Consider the following 22,422-nt stretch of genomic DNA (forward strand, 5'->3'; position numbering starts at 1 on the left):
ATGTAGTTTGCTCGAAATGTTTTTCTAAGATCTCGTACCCCACCTTTCAAGTTGACATTTCCAGTAGCTTTGGTTTGTAGCTCACTGGCCAATAAGCCATGAGCTATTGTGAAGGTGCTGTCATTGTCGTTGTCTTTGTTAGCAATTTTTTCAACATCTTCTCTGATAAAAGTTTTGGTATGATTAAATTCAAATTGTATATGTTGCTTCCTTGGGACTATGTCTACAAAGTTTGTTCACACTTTTGAGAAATTTAGAAATTTAGATTAGAAGAATTTGCGTTTTTGATGAATTTTTTAGATATTAAAAATTTGCCTTTACTTATAATGGGTCATATTTTGATGGCTTATAATACAGAAATGGTTAGAGATATCAATATAGTTACTATTGTGCACTGATGGGAAGTCATATATGGACTTTCATTTAATTTACTTTAAAGTTATCCTCCAATGAAAGTACCACCCACCTCTATTGAGAGATTGATCTCTTGCATCAAGACCACAGGACTCTAATATAGCGACAGAACCTGACAACCTTGCAAATTCAACTTGCAAAGTTTGCAGTGCAGCCTGGCCTTCTATGTTTTTGTTACAGCTGTGTTTGTTATGAAGCCAGCCTTGTCAGTAGAGTCTAACAGGTATGAATCATTTGTTGTTAGGGTTCCGTGGAGTAAAACGCCTCAGTACCAGTCAGTGGACTTATTTTTAGAGGCCGTTCAACCTGCTGTACTGGAAGCATTGAGACAGGCTGCCAGTCCTGCTTGCCTGTCTGTTTGTAGGACATTTAACACATCTGCTCTGTTCACCTGACCTTTGTGATTTCCATGTCAAGACATTGTTTTGGTTCAGCCTTTTTTATGCCAGAACAAAAGAATAGAAATAGTAAGTTACATTATTTTACCTTACCTCAGTATACCAGGATGTCTTAACGAGGGACCTTCAGGCCATTTTTACCCCTCGGCTGAGGGGTATTGTAATCGTTTTGTTGTCAGTCCATCTGTCTGTCTGTCTGTCCATTCGATGACATAATCGCATTATCTGAAGAATGAACTGACATATCACACCAAATTTATACTGTGCATGCATCTTGGCATGGAGTACAAGCCTATTGAAAATAGGTGACCATGACCTACTTTTTCAAGTGGGGGGGGGGGGGGGGGGGGGGGCTTAATATCAAATACCACATTAGCCCTGATTTTCTGATGCAACAAGGGATCTTGTAAGTGCCATATTGTATCGTGAGAGTACTTTGTACTATGAAAAGTCTATTGTCAAGGTCATGGAGTAGGTTAAAGGTCACCAAAATGCCTAGTTTTTTCAAAAATTCATACCATTCTGACATTTTATCAAATATGTCCGAAGTTCTTTTCCCTCTGGTTTCCTGATGGGATCCCCCAAGGCCTTTGGCCTTTTCAAAGCCACATTAGAGACAAAATAATGCAACATGTACATGTACAGCCGCCATTAGTGTGGCGGGAAACACTAGCACACATTTTGGCGGGAATCACTAACACTTCATTCATTCATTCATTCATTTTCTGAACCCGCTTTATCCTCACTAGGTCGCTTGGAGCCTATCCCAGCTACTTACGGGTAAAGGCGGGGTACACCCTGGACATTGCGCCAGTTCATTGCAGGGCTGACATATAGAGCAGGGATTAAAGTTCTCTGTCACCACGACGGATTTCCGTCAAATGGAAAAATTGAGGGGGGAAAAAAGTCATGTTGAAGTAACTTCCCCACGTGTTTCGTGGAGTCCAGTCGGCACCGTGATCCTGTCCTGGGTCTGCTGTCCTGAATCTGCAGGTGTTTAACACAGGCACGCCACGCACAGGGGGCTGATAGGTTTAACAGTGATGATAATAAGATGACTTCTTTATTTTTATGTCGGGAGGAGAGATTGATGACTATTTATCTTTGGAAGGAAACGCTGCTCATTATGTGCCTCAGAAACACATGGACAAGTTCAGCTTTACCGAAGTTCAGCCTCCAGATGCTAACTGTAGTTTAGTGCTAACAAGTAGCTTTCATTATGAAAGAACCACAGCGAAAAGGGAAGAAGACAGAATTGATCTACATGTACCTTCATGTTTGGGTTCATAGCTTATCTCGTCTTGCCGGTATATGACTAGTGTGTGTGTTTGTGTGTATGTGCCCTCCTGTGCGTGCGGCTGTGCGAGCTGCGGCCTTACGCGGTTACGTGCCCGACTGCATAAGTGCTTTATTTTGACCTGTTTAGCATCTTATTTCTATCTGTGTGGTACAGTACGAAGATAAATTGAATGAATGAGTAACACCCTTGGTATTTGCAGTACCAGAAAGCAGAAAAAATAAAAGATTAGTTGGTTAGGGTTACATTTACACAGACATTTTCCCCAAAATTCATGTGCTGTTGGAGTTGGAGTTATGTTTTAGGAGTTCCTAAATTGTTAAATAAAAGTTTTTCACTCATTTTTTGCAGTAAGGTTTTCTTCTAGTTATTATTTTCACTTGCTTCAAAGGTTTTCATACCCTTTGAAATTAACCAGAGAGCACCAAAATTGACCTGAAGCTTTAAACATTTTCTGGGGGAGGACCCCCAGACCCCTTACCAATACCACTCATGACATTTTTTCTATCCATGTTACTAATCTTCTACACCTGTACACTCTCCCATTCAGTGTGTTGTACAGTATTGCCAAATTTGACTATATAAACTTGTACGCTATAGTAGTATTGTATTGCATCATTTTTAATAGTGGCCAATGATTTTGACCAGAAGAAAATTTTCAGTCAGATGAAAAATTTTTGCTTTAATCCCTGATATAGAGACATACAATCACTCTCACATTCACACCCATGGGCAATCTAGATTAACCAATTAACCTATTACTGCATGTCTTTGGATGGTGGGAGGAAGCCGGAGAACCCGGAGAGAACCCACGCAGACACGGGGAGAACATGCAAACTCCACATAGAAAGGTCCCACCCCCGTCGACTGGTGTTGGAATCGAACCCAGGACCTTCCTACTGTGAGGCACGAGTGCTATCCACTACACCACTGTGTCACCCACAAAATTGCAAAGTCATGTGAAACTACCGTTTGTTATTTTTGACATGTCTATATCGATAATACATTGAGTAAACAGTTCTGTTTAATGTGTCTTATTGAATGGAAGTTGTTTGTGGTCATTGGATGTGTTATGAGGAGAAAACCTAAGACGAACATTTTGAAGAACCCACATTAACAGCTTAATTCCATGAAATATGCATTTTTGACCATTTGGGTGACCTTTGACCTATAATTTGACCTTGACACTACACCTTTTGTAGTGCAAAGCACTCTTCAGACATGACATGTCTCACAAAACAACATTGAAGGGCCCAGCATGAGCATATTGCTACATTGTACTTTATCAAAAGTGAAGAAGGTTTAAAGGTTTGCCAAAACCCCACGTTTTCACGGTTGAAAAAAGTAATTTTTGAGGTGGGTGGGTGGGGGGGTTTGGGCTTGATTTGAAATTTTTTCACATTTTTGTATTCCCAAGACATGGGAGCATTAGAAAATCTGGGCTAAAGTTGAATCTGAAAATTTTCCTGAAAGAAGCCCTCCCCACCCCCTCTATTTCAAAGTCCAATGGCCTTGTGCCTTGTGCAGTTATATCTGAGTACTTTTATATATAAATATGTTTGTATGTAATACTAAGTTTTACACAAAGACAATCTAATCTATATTATAGGGCAATAATTTTAAACACAGTCTTACACTATATTTGGCCGAGGGGTATGGCAGCATGTTATGCATATAATCTTTCTTTTTTTTACTTGGTTATTGGCTGGATTTCTGCAAGAATGTTTTTTTTTTAGACATATTTATTGAATTTAATGCCCATTACCCTTTCAGGGCTATTGACAGTAATGACAGTTTTTGCACCCACTCCTTTAAAATGATCATATATCCATTTTTTTTTTTTTTTTTCTCTCTCAGCCACCTCAACTCTGCACAAACCTACAAAAGGTTATCTGGTAAATAACTTCAGGGATTTTAACCCTATAAATACCAGTTTGAATACTTCAGAGTCTTGGACATTGATTAGCAGGCCTGTAACGGTACACAAAATTTTCGGTTCGGTACGTTTTCGGTTTTGAAAGCCACGGTTCGTTTTGTTTCGGTACAGGAAGAAGAAAACCCCTCAAAATGTCTTTAATGCATTTATGAATTTTTGAACATTTTTCCCCCAGTTGTTGGAGACAATAGAATATAGAAAAACAGGAATAATATAATTCTGCTGCTATAAATTAAATAGAAAATAAAATAAATAAAATGTTACTAAATGTATTTTAAACATTAGTATTGCACTTTTCCCTGAAAGGGAGTTTTGAACAAACAAAAATCAAATCATAGTTCTGCGAGTTCACATTCTGCATAAAAATAACAAAAAACAAAATTCCACATGAAGTGCAACATTAAGAAGAGGGCAAACTGGTATTCTGTTTTAACAAACTGAAGAGCAACACTGACAACAAAATTACCCAAATTATTTATTTTAGGACAGATAACAAACTATTTAGGACACCTTGTGTATTTGTGTCTCTGTGTGCAGGGTGCAATTTGTCAAAAACATGGGGGGGGCAGTTATATACATGGGGGCGCGGTCCATAACTAACGTAACTAACGCTGGCGTGAAACGAAAGTGAAACTTTACATACTTTCAACGTCCAACTTCCGGGTTCTGTTCCTCTATTATACAGCGTGTGTGTGAGAGAGAGGGCAGGTGTAAGTGTTTTAGAATTACCGTAGTTCATAGGCAGCAAACAACGTTCGTCTTATCAACGTCTCTTTCACTGGGACCTGAAGTGATCCCAAACTGGACTGTAATGATGGTGGAGGGTCTTCAATCTCTTCCTTCCAGGTTCACATCATATTTGTAGTGTTTTCTTTTTTTCCCTTATATCAGCTGCTATTTCATATTTTGGGTCAATGTGCACTCCTTCAATATGTCTGTGTGGAACTTGCGCAGATTTAAAGTTCCGCATCGACCGATGTCTTTTATTCCTTTTCCTCAACATATTGTGCTGTTTCGGTGCAGCTGTGTACCGAACCGAACCTATGTGTACCTAAACGGTTTGGTTCGGTTCGCTATGTGTACCATTACAGGCCTATTGATTAGCAACACTAATTTCATTGCATTATTATTTTTTGTTCAACGTAGGACCCTAATGGCAAAAAATTCCATATTAACTTTGCCTTAAAACCACATTTTTTAATCTCGCATAAAAATAATGCATTTAAGTTAATGTTGTTCTTAATTTTTGACATATCCAAGACCGTAATCACCAGCAATTTCCCATCCCAGACTATGAAAAAAAATCTCACTTTGTGTTATTTTCATAAATAACAGTAACATCATATATTTGAAGTGGATTAAGAAATTTATGCAGAGAAAGCATACAAAAATATTAATTGCATGAAAAATTTATAGCAGTGGTTTTTTTTTTTTTTTTGCATGTTCTTTTTTGGCCCCAGGATCCCCAGAGGTTAAGACATTAGAGGGATCCACAAGGGTTAAGTAACTCCTGCTGTCTTGTCTTTATTTCTATGAATTATTATATAATATTCATTTATATATATATATATATATATATATAGATATAGATATAGATATAGATATATAATATTCATACTGGAGGGGTGCTTTAGTCTCATGCAAATAAAAATAATCCTGTGACTCCAGTCTTCCACAGCTCAGCATAAGTGAAGTAGCTGTGGTTTGTACAGAGATGTTTTTACCCAGTGGAAAGTGTAGCTCATTCTATGTTGAGTCTCTTATTTCGAGCATTTCGTCATAGTTTCATAAAGTCTGTTTTCAGTAGATGCACTGCACTAAATGACTTTTGTTGTTGCACATATTAGTTGAGTAAATCCACACTTTTTTTTCAATGCATGGTTTTTCTTGAATATTGCAGTTTATGAAACCTGTGTGTTTGTGATATGTAACTGACTTGTGAGTTTTTGTCTGCACAAAGATTAAAAAAAAAAAATTTAACCCACAAAGGCCCAAACATTTACCGTCAATCTCAACCATCTACTGAACTAAACTGTTTAATACCTGCTGATCCACTAATCCTATCAATACATGTAAATAATTGGTGTAAAATGCAGTTTGTCATCTTTTCATGGTCATCAGATATGACCCATGTGGATATTCAGAGACACCGTAGTGAATATGGAAAGGTCATCCTCTACAATATTGATTCACCAGTAAAACCCATGGAGTTGGATTAATGACAGTAGATGGACACACTTGGTTTATGTCCAGTTAATGATATATTTTACTGAAAAAGTCACATTTTCTTCAATTTTCTCTGTTTTTGATGTAATATCTCTCCGCTTTGATCTGAGCCTTTATTAACATCTACATTGTCATTAAAATTAAATATAGGAAAATACGTGATTTAAACTGAAAAAACACAAAATACAGAGGATTATATGATAAATCACTTAAGAAAAGTCAAATATAGAGAAAAAGCAATTTTGTAACTGCCACAAAAGTAGCACTGGGTCTTTATGGGTTAAATATCATTGTTAGATTTTCATTATATATATATATATATATATATATATATATATATATATATATATATATATATATATATGTATATGTATATGTATATATATATATATATATGTATATGTATATATATATATATATGTATATATATATATCTCATGTAGCAATCACTCATGTTTTGTTTTTTTTTCCCCATGGTCAGTCAGTGGCTATTATTAATAATCAGTAGGGTGAGACGTGAAAATTTTTTCTCAGACAAACAAAATTTTGAAGCCACTGTATCTCCACAGCTCTTCTTACAATCACTGTAGGATTTCAGGTTTTTTTTTGTAATGTTAACATCCTGTGGTTGGTCACACAGATGCTGGAACTGAAAAAGCAATTGTTTATATTATAGACAAGGAATGCGCTTTTACTGATGCTGTTTTTGGATATTGGTCCCACACTGATCCAAAAAGTATCATTGATTTTTGACTGGCCGATCTGTGTAGTTTTATTCTTCATATGTGTATTACATCATTTCGGCAAACCACAAACAATAACCAAATAGTTTCAACACAGAAAACAATAATATCCTAACATTATCTAACAATGACTAATACTTAAAATATAGGCCTTATTAAATTACTTTGAAATTAATCCTTACCACAGTTAATCTTTGCAGCAAACAGCAAAGGGGCTGAAATTCAAATGTTTTTTGTGCTGCTACATTAACAATGGGTTTTTCCAAATGGCAGATGGATTGTTATTATCATTATATTTGAGAAATTCTGTGAATTGATGCCTTTTTATTTGTTGAACAAAGTTTGAAAGCAATGTTTAAGTGAAGCTTGATGTCACTTCACACCAAATTGAATGATCCCAGTGTCAGGAACCAAATTTTCAGTTCCCGAATGCTCTGACTTTGTGTGAACACGCTGGCTGGTTTAAGATTAGGTGTGGGAACCAGCACCGGCATGGTACTCTGTTGGTATGAAAACGCCGCTACAGTATGCGCCTGGTTCTACAATGTTTCTTTTCCGTTCTGTATGGATTCCAGATTGTTTGCTTCAGTAGCGTAGGCAGAAAGGGTAGGGAGGGAGGTTGTGTTGTGATGCCTAAAGCAATTGCCAAGTTTGTTAAATAGCGGTTAACAACTTGTATTAAAATTTAGCACATCACGTTACTTCAAAGTCAGTGTTTTTTTGGTTTTTTTTGCAGTGGCGCTGAGAATTCAACAGTGGCACGGCACCGCTGCAGAATGTATATAGGGGAAACCCTGCATAGTTATTAAACAGTGGTATCAGTACTTGGCTGTTAACCAAAGCCTGGGGAATTGTATTGGTGTCGACTGCACTGAAACAGCCAGATTGGTGTGTCCCTTAGGGTAGATTCTTATTATTATTATTAAAGGATTTTTTTTTTTGCTTCCGATCTGATTTTTTTTTTGGGATACTAGTTCGTCTTTAACGTAAAGCATGAATGGGCCTTTAGTGTAGATTTTGGATCTCGCCAACTTCCCAGTGACCCCTGCTATTTTTCTCACAAATGTGAAACTATAGCATTGCATAAGCAGGCTTTGTGTTTTTTAGACAAAATGCTTTGTATTTGAAAATGTGAACATGATTATTGTTTTCTTTTTGTCCTCTTTTCTTGTCCCCATCTTCCTCGTGTTGTCATACTGTTTGACCTCCCTCTGACTGCTCCTGCTCTCTGTCTGCTCTTCCTTGTTTCCTTTTCTCTCTGCATCCTGTTTTCTCTCCCTCCCCCTTGTATGGGCTTCCCCTCTTTCTTCCACCATGCCTCCCCTGTTTCTCTCTTCCTTCATGCATTTCCTTCCTCGTCCCGTTTCATCTCATGCAGAGGTTGTGGTTGAGTATGAGTACGAGGCGCTCCAGGAGGATGAGCTAACGCTGCGGCTAGGTGACGTGATTAAGAATGTGCGCTACATCGAGGAGGACGGCTGGATGGAGGGGGATCTCAACGGGAAGAGGGGCCTCTTCCCAGACAACTTTGTTAAGGTGAGCTTCATGTTCAGACCTCAATGTGAATGTATTGTAACACACTCAGCCTGTTTATGATGTGCTGTTCCTGCACTTCATTGAGCTTTACTTTCTGTTGTCTGCTGTTGTCGTCGATTAGAGATAATCTTGTTGAAGCCGTGAGTGTTGGCGAACACATACACAAGCTACAGTGAATGTGGGTCACTCACAGGTTACTGTCGTCTAAATCATGGGGTTAAAATAGACAGATTATTTTGTAATTGATGTTGAAAAGTTTTGATTGATTTGATGCTGCGAAAGGTCTCTAGACGGCCTCCTCCTCTGTGTCATTTGAAGTTTGTCAAGGACTAGCATGGCATGCTCATTTAGCCCTTAAAGACCGAGATGTATTTTTCTCCACATTGAGACATTATTTCAATGAAACGGGCTACTTGGAATTTGCAGTTTTAAAGTGTCATAAAAGCTGCTGTAAGTATGTGCTTGACTTCCTTTTCTTCAGGAATGCTTTTACTTTCAAGATTTGGCAGGTGTTTTCCCTTACTGTGTGTTTAGGTGTCAAAACAGGGTGGAATAACAGAAAAAGACAGAGGAATTGAACTTCTACAGGTTTTTACTAAATAAGGCACACAGAATGTACATCAATAAGAGATTTAGATTTTTTTTAATGTGAACTGTCAACTGGAACACACTGAAAAACAAGCATTTGAATTTTGGGCCAGCACCCTAGTTTTTTTTTTTTTTTTTTTTTTCTCTAAATCAGTCCAGTTACACGGTCAAAAATCAGTAAAAATACAGTAAAAAAAGAATTAATTAAAGGAAAGTCATGACAACACTGCAAACAAAAGTAAAAACCAAAAACGACGAGAAAAATGGTGTTTAAAAAAAAAAAAGCCCAAATTGTCTCTTTTGATAGTGAGTCGGTCTCACTCACTGCTCTGTGTTTTGCCCCCCATTACGCAGGTGTTGGGGGGGGGTGTGTGTGTGCGCTGAGCATGCTCGGATGGCTACGGAAAGCATAAGGTCTGTTCTCTCAGCATGTCTTGAAATGTTTCTTTTGAACAAATGGTTGAATTTTTATGAATATTTAAAAGAAGTCATACAGAACGAGCACCACAGACATGTAGGGGTTAAAGGATTAAGTGATTTATAACCATTTATTACAATATTATTAGGCCTGTAATGGTACACAAAATTTTCGGTTTGGTACGTTTTCGGTTTTCAAAGCCATGGTTCGGTTTTTTTCAGTTCAGTACGGGAAGAAAGAAAACCCCTCAAAATGTCTATTAATGCATTTATGAATTTTTTAAACATTTTTCTCCCAATTTTTAGAGATAGAATATAGAAAAAACAGAAATAATATAATTCTGCAGCTATAAATCAAATAGTAAATAAAATAAATTAGTAATATTACTAAATGTATTTTAAACATTATTATTGCACTTTTCCCTGAAAGGTAGTTTTGAACAAACAAGAAAAATCTAATCACAGTTCTGTCAGTTCACATTCTGCATAAAAATAACAAAAAATTCCACATGAAGTGCAACATTAACAAGAGGGCAAACTGGTATTCTGTTTAAACAAACTGAAGAGAAGCTGTGATAACACAATGAACCAAATTATTTATTTTAGGACAGAGAACAAACTGTGTTGTGTGCCTGTGTGCACAGAGCCGGGGGGTAGGGGGGTCACGCAGTTATATACCTGGGGGTGCAGTCCATAACTAACGTAACGAACACTGTCGTGAAACGAAAGTGAAACTTTACATACTTTCAACGTTCTATTTATTCCTCTATTATACAGCGTGCGCGATAGACAGACAGACAGACAGACAGAGCTAGTGTAAGTGTTTTAGAACTACCATAGTTCGTAGGCACCAAACAACGTCCGTCTTATTAACGTCTCTGTCCTCGTTGTTGTCTTTCACCTGAACCTGAACTGATCCAAACTGGACTGTACTGATGGTGGAGGGTCTTCAGTCTCTTCCTTCCAGGTTCACATCATATTTGTTGTTTTTTTTTAACCTTTTATCAACTGCTATTTCATATTTTGGGTCAATGTGTGCGTCCTTCCATATGTCCGTGTGAAACTTGCGCAGATTTAAAGTTCCGCATCAAACAACGTCTTTCATTCCTTTTTCTTTTTCTCAACATACTGTGCTGTTTCGGTACAGCTGTGTACCAAACCGAACAGGTGTGTACCGAAACGGTTCGGTTCGGTTCGTGTACCATTACAGGCCTAAATATTATCCTCTGCATTTTGTGTTTTTCAATGGAAATCAGGTGTCTTACTACATTTAACTTACGGATCATGTAGATGTTCATTAAGAATAAATTAAAAGGTTTAAAGCATACAAATTCTGTAGCAGTGGTGAGTCAATGCTACAGATTTTAATTGTGTTTCTACTTTCAGTATGGACTTTGTGAACATCCAAATGGATCATGTCTGAGGATGATGAAAAGCTGAGAAACTGTATTTTATCCCAATTATTTGCATGTAATGATAGATTAGTGGCTCTATTAGTGGTTATTAACAGTTTAGATCAGTATATGCTTTTGGTTGGAGGTGGTTGTTCAGGTCTTTGAGGGTTAAATCAGACATCGTAATTTTACAGCAGGAGGAAAACCAGGTTAAAGTAAACTGAACACCGCTGACAGAATGGATTTTTTTTTTTTTTTCACTTAAATTAGGATACATGCATTTGGAGGTAAAGTCATGTCACCATACAACAGAGATGGTGTGTTTTTCCCCCATAGCCAATAGATCATTGTGTGAACATATGTTGATCATGCTTCGTTACCTTAACAGTCCATGACCTGTAATTGCTTTATTGTCTATTTTGATAGGGCTGGGCAATCTCAGAATGTTAGATCACTATTGATGTTAACTTGGAATAAGATCCACTTTCTGGTCATTAAGTAGATTATAGATTTTATTTTAGTGTATTAAGTGTGATCACACTTAAGTGTTTGGGTTTAGTCCAGTTTTTAACTTACACAGTTTATGCAATGTGTTGTTCAGCTGCTGCTGAACAAATAATAATTATTGTGAGTCTGTCAACTGCAGGTTCTGCTTTTGAGCTCTGACGTGCAGTGAGTCTGATTTTACCCAGATGGTTAGAGTTGTACTGGAGTGTGAAAATGCTGATTCATTACAAAACTCCAGTGGGACAAATTAGGTGCAGCAGTCTAGGTAATGAATAGAAACACTGCAGCTGTATGCTCAGGAAAATGTGGACTCGTGTTTAATTCATCTGCATATTGTCAATATTGTTCTAATTTTGCTCCAAAATTATGCAAAAGTAAGATTATTTCAACCAAAAGCCATTCGTTTAAGCCTCCAGAAACCTTAGGAAATGTATAGTTTGTTTTTAACTTGCATACATTTAATAAGAGGTGTGAAAATGGTGACAATACCTTAAAAAAAACAAAAAGGGGACCATATGATCGTAGGACAGTATTACCCAGACCTACGTTGTGGAAAATAAGCAGACTGCAAACAAATAAATGTGTGCTTGTTCTTTGTTTATTTGTTAATACTAATACTATGATTATTATTTTGATTTATTGTGCAACTTTAGTTTCTAAGCAGTCCAAACAGAATGCAAAATTAACGGTCTCTATTAAAAACCTGTTGTTGAAGACGATATCACTGCCTGGCACTGAAAGTCTGCTGGCTGTGCAGGGTGTGTTTCTTGCAGACCTGTTATTTTTTGTTTAAGTGTTTCAGTTCACCACATCGACATTCTGACAACAGAAGTGTTGTTCCTATGAAAGCTTTAGTTGCAGTCCTTCCTGTATGTGGCATAATATTTGACACTCTTATCTTATTTTTCATTCATTGTTTGCTTTCTCATCCTTTATTAGCAGCACATACTCTGTTGGTATGCGGTAGGGTGTTGGTGACTGGGAGTCAGGATGAGGTCATTATGGCTGAAGATGTTTGGTCAGGATTAGGTGTTTTACCAGGACGTTGGGGAGACAGGTGGTGGAGTGGTTACTTCCACTGATGATTCCCTGTCCTCTGTGGATGGGGACAGTTATTTTTAATGATGATAAAATACTGAAAGGTTGAATTAATGTTCCAAGGGTCAGGGGTGGAATAGTGCAGAATGCTGGTGGAATAACACACACATATACACACATATGCTGCCAAAACAGAACTTGAGCTTCCTTGGATTCTGTTGTAAAACCTCTAAAGCAGGGATGGCAGACATCTGGCCTGTGGGCCAAACTGGCCCACCAAAGCTCCCAGTTGCGTCCACGAGATGAATTTCATTCATTTATTCATTCATTTTTTCATTCATTTTCTGAACCCGCTTATCCTCACTAGGGTCAAGGGATGAATTTGCTAAGTGCAAATAGTACACTGAAGATATTAACAGTCAAGGGTGTCGAACTAGTTCAGGGGCCACTCACAGCCCAATTGTGATCTCAAATAAAATAATAGCATAATAAACTATAGATAATGACTCCAACTTTCTTCTTGGTTTAATGTGGGAAAAAAAAATTATTACATTGTACATATAGATAAGGACAACTAAAATTTTTTTGTTTGTTTTAGTGGAAAAAATCCTGTTAAATTATAAAAATATTTACATTTACTGTTGTGGGAATACATCTACTGATGCCTCTGGACACATCTTCAGTGATGTTCCTGGAATCACTGGGTGTTTCGGGTCTTTCAACATCATACACCCTCATCCAGGTGACCCAGCCAGGGCTGATCAGACCCCGGCTTGTGTCCAGATGGCAACTAGCTACCATGGCTCCAGGGTTTTCCTCTCTTGAGCCACAGCCATCTTGAGGCTCTCTCTGCCGCTTCGGTGGCATTGCGGATGGCTCTCCTCCTACTCTCTCCCTCGATGCCCAGGTTACTGAAGGCTCTGGCCAAGGATTGAGCCACAAAACCCCTGCATCCCACCTCCACTGGGAAGCACCTTGCCTTCCAACCAGCCTGTTGACAGTCCTGATCAGTCCTGTGTACTTCGAGAGCTTCCTCTCAAAGGCTTCTTCTATCCGATCTTCCCACGGGACTGTCAGCTCCAGCAGCACGGCTTGCTTGGTGGCCTCTGATAGTATGACGATGTCTGGGCGTAGGGTGGTGGCAGCTATATGTCTGGGGAACTTCAGCTGCCGCTCGAGGTCCACCAGCAGCTGCCAGTCTCTTGCGGTGGTCAGGATGCCAGCTGGTGGTCTTCTAGCCGGGATTGCCTGCTCCCCAGCTCTGACAAAGGTGATAGTTTTCTTGGAGGGACGGGACCGTTTTGCCCGCTCAATTCCAGTGCTGATGGCTTCAGCGATGGTTTTCAGGACTTGGTCATGCCTCCACCGGTACCGCCCTTCTCCAAGTGCCATAGAGCAGCAGCTGAGGATGTGTTCTAGGGTTCCTTTCTTAGAACACATAGGACAATCTGGTGACTCTGCCAGGCCCCATGAGTGCAAGTTCGATGGACTTGGAAGCACTCATAAACTGCCTGGATTAGGAATTTAATGCGGTGAGGCTCGGCTTTCCAGATTTCAGCCCAGGTCACTTTCCTCTCAACCACATTCTCCCATCTTGTCCACGCACCCTGCTGTTTCATCCCCCTGCCCTGCATGTTCTTGACCTCCTCCACTGTGGCTCTGACCTCCTCCTGTATGAGGTGCCTCCTCGCCTTTCCTCTGGTGTTTAACTCAGGAGTTGGAAAGGATCCCAGCCCTGCACGTCCCGTGTGACCACTCCCACAAGGCCCCTATGATGCAACCTTGCCTCTGCCTCTAAGACGGCATTCTCTGCCCTCCACTTTCTACCAGTCCTCACGCATATTCCAGCGTTGGCCACCTTCGGATCGCTTGAGTCCCTGTATTGCATCACTTCTCTGGCTCTCGTCACCTTGAATTCCTCCTCCAAAGATTTGAAGGGCAGCTGCAGTTTGTTGTTGTGCCCATAAGAGCAATGCTGCTCAGGCTCTTTGGTAGTCCTAGACATCTCCGAAGGTGGCTGCTAACCTTCCTCTCTAGGGTCTCTACTGTGGAGATCGGGATGGCATAGACAAGGAGGGCCACAAGATCCTGGGTAGAATGCCGTGCTGGTAGAACCCAGGCTTTGAATTTCCAGGTAGGCCGGACTTGTCCACAGACTTCAGCCAGCCATCCAGCTCAGAGCAGGTTGACTGGATGGATGCTCTGTCTTTCAGAGAGCTGTCAAATACCTTGCCCAAGGTCTTGATTGGCTTCTCAGTGATCGTTGGAATGGCTGTGCCTGCGATGTAAAACCTGAACTTGTCCTCTACCTTTCCTTTCCTCAGCACCATGGATCTAGACTTGGCAGGTTTGAAATGCATCCGGGCCCACTCCACCTGCTTCTCAAGTCCCTTTAGAATCCACCTGCAGCCTGCAATGGATTCCGTGGTGACTGTAAGGTCGTCCATGAAAGCCCTGATGGGTGGCTGTCGTTGTCCGGATTTCATTCGGGGCCCTCTGCACTCCGGCTCGGCAGCCTTGATGAGCATATTCATGGCCAAGGTGAAGAGAGTCACTGAGATAGTGCACCCTGTGATAATGCCTATCTCCACCTTGTGCCAGCTGGATTCCACTGCTCCTGAAGAGACCCTTATCCTGAAGTTGTTATAATAGTCAGTGATGATGTCTCTACACCTGCTGGGGACGTGGTGTTTCAACAGCGTGAGCTGGATTAGCTTGTGTGGAATGGAGCCAAAAGCATCTGCCAAGTCGAGCCATAGCACTGACAGGTTCCCGTTGTTTTCTCTAGCCTCCCGGATTAGCTGTGACATCACACCAGTATGCTCCACACAGCCCGGCATCCCTGAGATCCACCCTTCTGGACTGATGTGTCGATGTAGGTGTTCTTTATTAGGTAGGTGCACAGCCGTTGGAAATGGCACTGAAGAAGATCTTCGACTCAATGCAGAGCAAGGAGATGATACGGAACTGGTCTAACTGGGTGGAGTTTTCCTCCTTAGGAATCCACACCCCTTCCGCTGCGCGCCATTGGTCTGGGATCTTCCCTTCCTCCAGAAGACTCGCAGAGTTTTCCAGAGGCGTAGCAGGAGTTTAGGGCAGTTCTTGTACACTTTGTATGAAGTGCCACTAGGTCCGGAAGCAGAGCTAGCCCTTGCTTTATGGACAATTTCTCTGACTTCCTTCAGCTGGAGCTCTGTCATATCAAACTGCACCTCCGGCTCAGGGGGATCAATAATGGTGCTACTCTCTCCCAGCTCCTGATCTCTCTCGGGATCACTGTACTCTGTGTGAGGTGTTGGTCTATCGCTTCTTGTGATGAGGTGAGTCTTCCATTGCGTTTCTGTCCCAGCAGGTCTTTAATGAATTTGGAAAGGGTTGGCAATAAAGGCAGCTCGTCTTCGTGCCCTCTCGCGGCGTCGCCTCCGGTGCCATTCTGCCCGGCGGAGAACAATAATCTTCTTCCGTAGGATGTGCATCAACTGGGCCAAGCCGATGCGCTCCTCTTCCCCTACCACCTTATACTGAGACTTCAGGGCTTTCATCTCCTTTCTGATGTTGTGAATCTTTGTAGCTCTCTGGTTCTTTGAGTAAGATGTTCCGGGGCGTTTCTTCTCCTCCTCACCAACCGTTCAGCTGCGACGTTGACAATGGTTGTTTGTCATGGGCCTGGAGTTTCTGACAGGCTTCCCCTTTCCCCATTGCCTCCAGATAGCTGGTCGACATCGTTGTCAAACTGGTTCCACAGTGACTTCATTTAGCTGCAGGCCATTTGATCCGCCTCCGGTCCGACTTAATGTTCAGGGGATTAGTCGACAACACTTGGAGGTTCCGGGCACTGTGGGGTGACTCCGGGCCTGGCCCCTCCTGCGTCTCACCAGCTGAACGCCTGTGCGATGTGTCGCTCCTGCTCCCTCCGAACACTTCATCTTCGCTTGGTGGATCTTCAAGCCGCGATGTTTTTTGCAGACTTTCCCACACATACACTGGTTGCTCTTAGTCATATGTCCGTTATCCGGGTCTGTAACCACTGTGTCCGTCCTACTGGGGTGCTCTTTCCTCCCCCCCCTCTGGCACCCCTGGGGGTATCTTTCCAATGAGGTCATCGTAGCTTGGTTGGGCGTCCCCCTCTCAGGGGACAGCAGAATGGGTTGCCAGCCCATTCTGCCTTGGCTGCCGTCTCTCCGAGCTGTCACTGTCTTTCCAGTAGTCACCACACTTTTCATGGTTGTCATCCAGTCTTTCCTGGCTGTCACTGATGACTCAGGGTGTTTGCTGTGGGAATACATCTACTGATGCCTCTGGACACATCTTCAGTGATGTTCAAGTCTGTCTCTTCAGTGATGTTACAAACTATCCTTTAACATAAAATGTGTATAACCTGAACAAATATGAACAACCTGAAATGTCTAAAGAAAATTAAACACAGTTTTAACAATATAATGCCTGTTATTAAATGTTTTTACCTTTGTAAATCTAATCCGTAAGGTACTTGTGTAAATGATAAGTTGAAGCATAATATTGTTAAAATGGTTTTATTGGATTTTTTTCTGATTATTCACATCTTTTTTTTTGTTTGACTAGTTTTGTAAATGTAAATATTTTCACAATTTAATTGTATTTTTTTGCATTAAAAGAAAAAAAATTGGAGTTGTCATTATGCTATGATGGTATGAGTTTACTGGTCTGGCCCACTTGAGATCAAATTGGGCTGAAAGAAAAGAAAATGAAAGAAAAATTAGTCTGACACCCTGCTCTAATGGCATGACGGGAACCTGTGCCATCGTTAAGTAGTTTCTAAATGAGTGGGTCTATAGTCTGGTATTTTAATCTTTAAGATGTTGAAATGTTGACATGCTCTCAAAGAATGTCTCTTTGCAGCATCAGACTGCCCATAGTTGTGCAGGATCCAGGATCTGGTCTTGGACATTTTCAGCATGTTTTCTTTGTTACAGTTCATTATTTATTTCATTAAATGTATTTAACCAGGAAAGAAAAGATTTATTGAGATTAAAAATCTCACTTACGAGAGTGTCCTAGCCAAGACGGCAGTAGTAGAAGTTACAGACAATAGAGATTTCATCTCTACATCTGCACTAAAATCATACATAAAACACATAATCAGAAATAAAACAAAACTAAAAACATGCATATAAAACAATCAATTAATCAAAAGGTAGGCTACTAAAAGTGTGCAATATTCTTGAAAAGCATCTCAAAGCCAAACACGAGTCAGTCAGTTAGAAATACATCTACATCCAGATTTATCCTTTTCTCATTCATTTAGAATGACTTTGAATGTGTTTAAAGAAACCAGATATGCTCATCCCCCTTTGAGACTCTAACTTGTTACCCCTCCAGCCCTCTGTGCTCTCGTCTCGTTTTGTTTGTCTCTGTCCCTGTTGTGTCTCCCCACCGTCCTCTTCCTTGCTCCCATCCTCCTGGTAATCCCTCGTAGTGAGATCGGTAATCTGCTAAGAAGCCTGGCCCAGTCTCTGAGCTGGGAGAGTTAATCCTCTAAGGAGCCTGCTGCCTGTTGAACTTTGCTCCCGACAGTCAGATGCTGTGCTGCTTCTTCCGCCTTGCTGTAATTATTGTGGTTGCTGAGCGATTGGGAAGATATGAAACATGTTTGGGTGGGACATGGTAAGGAATTTAAGAATATTTACTTTTGCTGTGGTTTGGTGTGATTAACTGAAGCTCTTGTAGGTGAAGAAACTTTAAATCATTGGTAATTAGTGAATGACTGTCTGAAAAGATGTTTGTGTCTATGTGTATTTATTTATATTGAGTTGTGTATTTATGTATTTATGTATCTATGTGTATTTATTTATAGTTGTGTTTATATTGGTTTTTTGCAGAACTCTAGATGACTTTTTTGTGTGATACAAGTGGTATATTTGTTGATGTCAGACTGTTTTTTTCTGGGTGTCCTGTCTCTTTTACGGCCTTTTCCAAGTCTGTGATCTCTGGGTGTGTTTCATATTTTATGACTGGTTGTAACGCACACAGACACATCTAAATGTTACATCAGACTACTACAGGATGTTGATAGTGAACCTTGACAACTAAAGCTTTTTCCCCCATCTTTTCATTATTTTAACCGCAGCAGTACAGTACAGTACAATACAGTCCATACCAGCAGAAATGTCAATCCACCCATATGTAATTTTCATAAGGGATGCACCGATACCACTTTTTTCCAGACCAAGTACAAGTACTTACATTTGAGTACTTGCCAATACCGAAGTACCGATACAAGTACTTAATAATCCCATTCCAGTTCTTAGTTCCTTTTGTAAATGTGCTTTATTGTCATTGTCATTAGTCTGACTGGAACAAGGTGCTGCTACTGGCATTTATTGTGTTGGAATGAGCGTTTCTCAATTAATCCACCAGGGGGCGCTGCTCTTAATTAACCATACTGGACAAATACCACGAAGAAGAGTAAAGTTTTTTGAGAAGAAGAAATTCAGTAATAACAAATATAAAGACGACAGAGGTAACACTAACGTGATACTAATATTGCAGCGTTTTCGCTGGTAAGGTTTAAAGCTTAGCTTCAGGAGGTAGAGAAAAGATAACTGAGTGATAAGTTTAGTTTTCACTTCCACTGGCGGCACAGTCTGCACCGCTCTGGACCTCCATAGTATTATAAGTAGTATGGAAACCAGCCGAGCCCTGGGTAGTTGTCATAAATATATCAGTAGTTTTTCTCTAATTCACACAGTCGCTCTTTGAACAGATCCTCTACCTCCATGGTTCCCGGTGGTATTCTCCATCTGGGTACGCATCTGCGAGCACCTGAAAAATGATGCAATGTACGCAGAGGACGGACAGAACACTCCGTCCGTATCTGTCTATGTCTTTAACGTTACTTGCAGTCAGCGTTAGTTTTATCACCGTCATTTATTCTGAAAAATCTTCACACTCCCCACACATTATTCCACCACCGCGCACCTGCTGCACTTAACTGTGAATGTCACACGCCGTAAGTGGTATCGGTGCAGTTGTATCGGATTACATTCACGAGTATGAGTACAAGTACACACACTGAGTATCAGAGCCAATGCCCGATACTGGTATCGGATCGATGCATCCCTAATTTTCATTCTAGAAAAAAAATAAAAATGAAGAGTTACATAGTGATATGATGGTTACGATGAGGATAGAATTAGGATAAAGACCATATAAACACTGTAAAAGTTGTAAATACTTGTATTGTGTGAATCTGTGTGACAAAAACAAATCTACTTGAATTTGGACCATTTAGTGCAGAAATGCATGTTTTTAGTTACAGTTTTCTGGTTTTGTTTTCTGTGCAGTATATCTTCCTAACCTTTCACTGAAGAGCTTCAGCCAAGACAGTGATTATCTTCTTAGCAATTAAATGCATAACTGTCTTTCATTGCACTATGTGACATTTTTGACACATATTTCTTTGTGCTTGTGTTTTATTTTGACAGATGTACTGTTAGAACTGTTTGGGATGCTGGCACAGTGAGCATCAGATACCAACTCTAGGAGCTTTACGGTTCCTCAAGGCTTAGTGACCTTTGTCTTTCACTCAGTTCTCTCAAATAGTCTGAGGATGCCCTGATGCACTTGACCTGTAGTTCTGGTGTGGAACTTTCAATTTCGTACAGGCCCCAGACAGAAGCTTGGAAAGTGGCTTCACTTTTCCACAGTGGTAAAAATGATGTCAGCTTCATCTGTTTATATTTAGTCTCTTCACTTGGACTGAGAGGAGAGTTACAGAATGGTGTTTGTTTTCACATGACAAAACACTAGAATTAAGGTTTGTTTGCAGAAGATTTATTTGTTTTTGTCCACTTTTTCTTCTCAAAAATCACTTAAGAAGTTTCGTGTTTTTGTGTTTAGTATGCAGAATCCAGTTGTGCAGCTTTAAAGTGTAGTCAATTTCTCTTCTTTTCATTTATGTTCTCATTTATTTTAAAACAGATTGATGTCAAATTCAGGAAGTAGGTTTAGCGCTAATTTTGTTCAGGTGAAAAATAAAACTCAAGCAGAAGTCGAAAAATGGTATATTCTGCTTGCTTTGTTTTACAGAACCACATCATACTTGTTAAGCTAATAGTGACTTAAAGGAAAGCTGTCTGTTGCCTAACTAATTATTTTGTCAAGGATCTTTGTCAGGTTCTTGACAGCGATGATAGCCTCTCTTCTATCCAAAGCTGAAAGATATAGACTGATGTCTGTCTAATTTCACTCACATTGTGGATCGGGGTTGTGGTAACCAAATATTTTCCATCAATGACAGATTTGTAACAGTGATGGACGATTAGAACCCTGAAGGTGATTTTCACACAACACTGTGAATAATGCATCTCATATTCGGGTGCAGACAGCACCTTGAAGAGCCACTGGGAGCTGTCTGTGACCACAGCAGGACCAGTGAAATAAGCAACCAGATGATTGAGAAACTCAACTTGCAGAAAGTCTTTACAACATCAGATAAATACACATATGAGCCTCTGGTATTGTTTAGTGAAGGTGTGGTGCGGAGGATCTGATTTACAGTCTGGCTGTGTAAATGACTGGTATCATTACCAGTAGCTACATTTAGCCTGAGTGGGCTGTGAACAGCACAATGCAACACTGCAGCCGGCTGCCAGAGATCTGGGTTATTTTTGCCTCTTTGGTTCACAGACTCTTCACAGCCACACAAGTCTCACTTCTTCATATGCTGTTAAAAACTGATACACCTTCCTCACATTAACTTTATATCACAAGTGTACTGATACCAGTGATGGGCTGTGCCTTGGTACCCGGGCCTAAAGTGGGACTTAAGGCTGGTTATGCTTGCCGCACGAACGTGAAGTGCGGAAAATAGACATGGGGAGTCAGCATGAGAGTATGCATGGTGCTTTTATTCTCCGGGCGGCTCTGCGCAGTGTCTATTCCCTAACTGCAGGGGGAAGTGTGCCACAAATGCACGTCTATCACAGTAAAAAACTAGAGAAGAAGAAAACTGCCATAACAAACCATCTGTCCCGAATGTTTTTCCAGGTTTTTTTTTTTTTGCCCATTCCTCCTCTTTGCCGACTGTAGCTGCAAGTTCCTCCATGAATTGTTTCACCACACGGCTGTCGCAGCTGTCCCGGTGTGACGAATCATACAAGTGCCTTGCACTTCTGTACTTCTACCACCAGGAGCTCCTGAATGTCGGCCATGTTGTCCTACCGTCTCTTATAAATTTTCTGAGGTGCGAGAAGCAGAAAGTTTCCGCTTAAGATGAGCCGCGTGAAGGGGCATGGATGTGAAAATGACGTCAATTGGCTGCGTGAAGCCGCACGGAGCTCGCTGACGCGGCAAGCATAAAACAGCCTTTATTCAAATTAATCCACCTCTTAATACCACCACTATGACATCACAATTATGGAAGCCATCAATACTGCTGAGGGTGAATACCATTATTACTAAAGCAGAAACCCAGTAAAGATGACTCCAGACCTCTACACTACAACCGCAACTGTGTTATGTACATCATCTGGAGCAGTTTAGAATCATATTTATCTAGTAACATGACAAAAACATAAATAAATGAAATAAACATCATACTCATCAGAGATGCTCTTTGTTTTATACAAAATCCATCCTCCTTTCTTTGCACAGAAAAACTTCAATGACTGTCATAGAGGTGATCTGTACATTTCAGTTCCGTCATTAAGTCCTTTTTTTAGGCCCTGGAGGCCAAGGCTGCGAGTTGCCTCTGTCCAGTTGTATTCCTGGCACAAGTTTTTATTTTCTTGAGGCAGAGAATGTCTGCTTGACAAGCTAGCTAGCGTCAGGGTGGGCAGACCTCTCCTTACGATGTCCAGCTTTTCTGTAAAACTCCGCCTTCAAAGTAGATTTTTTAAGTATGTCCGAGACCAAATCATTTTCCTTGCGTCTGTCTGCCGTTGTAGGA

The 22,422-nt window shown here is 40.4% G+C and overlaps 1 protein-coding gene across 1 annotated transcript in view; it reads left to right on the top strand.

Moving 5' to 3' along the window:
* LOC115415604 (CD2-associated protein-like) overlaps positions 1 to 22,422 on the top strand; it is a 47,477-nt gene that overhangs the window by 17,271 nt on the left and 7,784 nt on the right. Inside the window, exon 2 of the mRNA XM_030129232.1 lies at positions 8,393 to 8,550. Within this exon, the coding sequence (XP_029985092.1) occupies positions 8,393 to 8,550 (158 nt within the window). The remainder of the gene's footprint in view (positions 1 to 8,392; positions 8,551 to 22,422) is intronic.

This window comes from Sphaeramia orbicularis, chromosome 24, assembly GCF_902148855.1.
Source record: "Sphaeramia orbicularis chromosome 24, fSphaOr1.1, whole genome shotgun sequence".
Lineage (NCBI taxonomy): Eukaryota > Metazoa > Chordata > Actinopteri > Kurtiformes > Apogonidae > Sphaeramia > Sphaeramia orbicularis.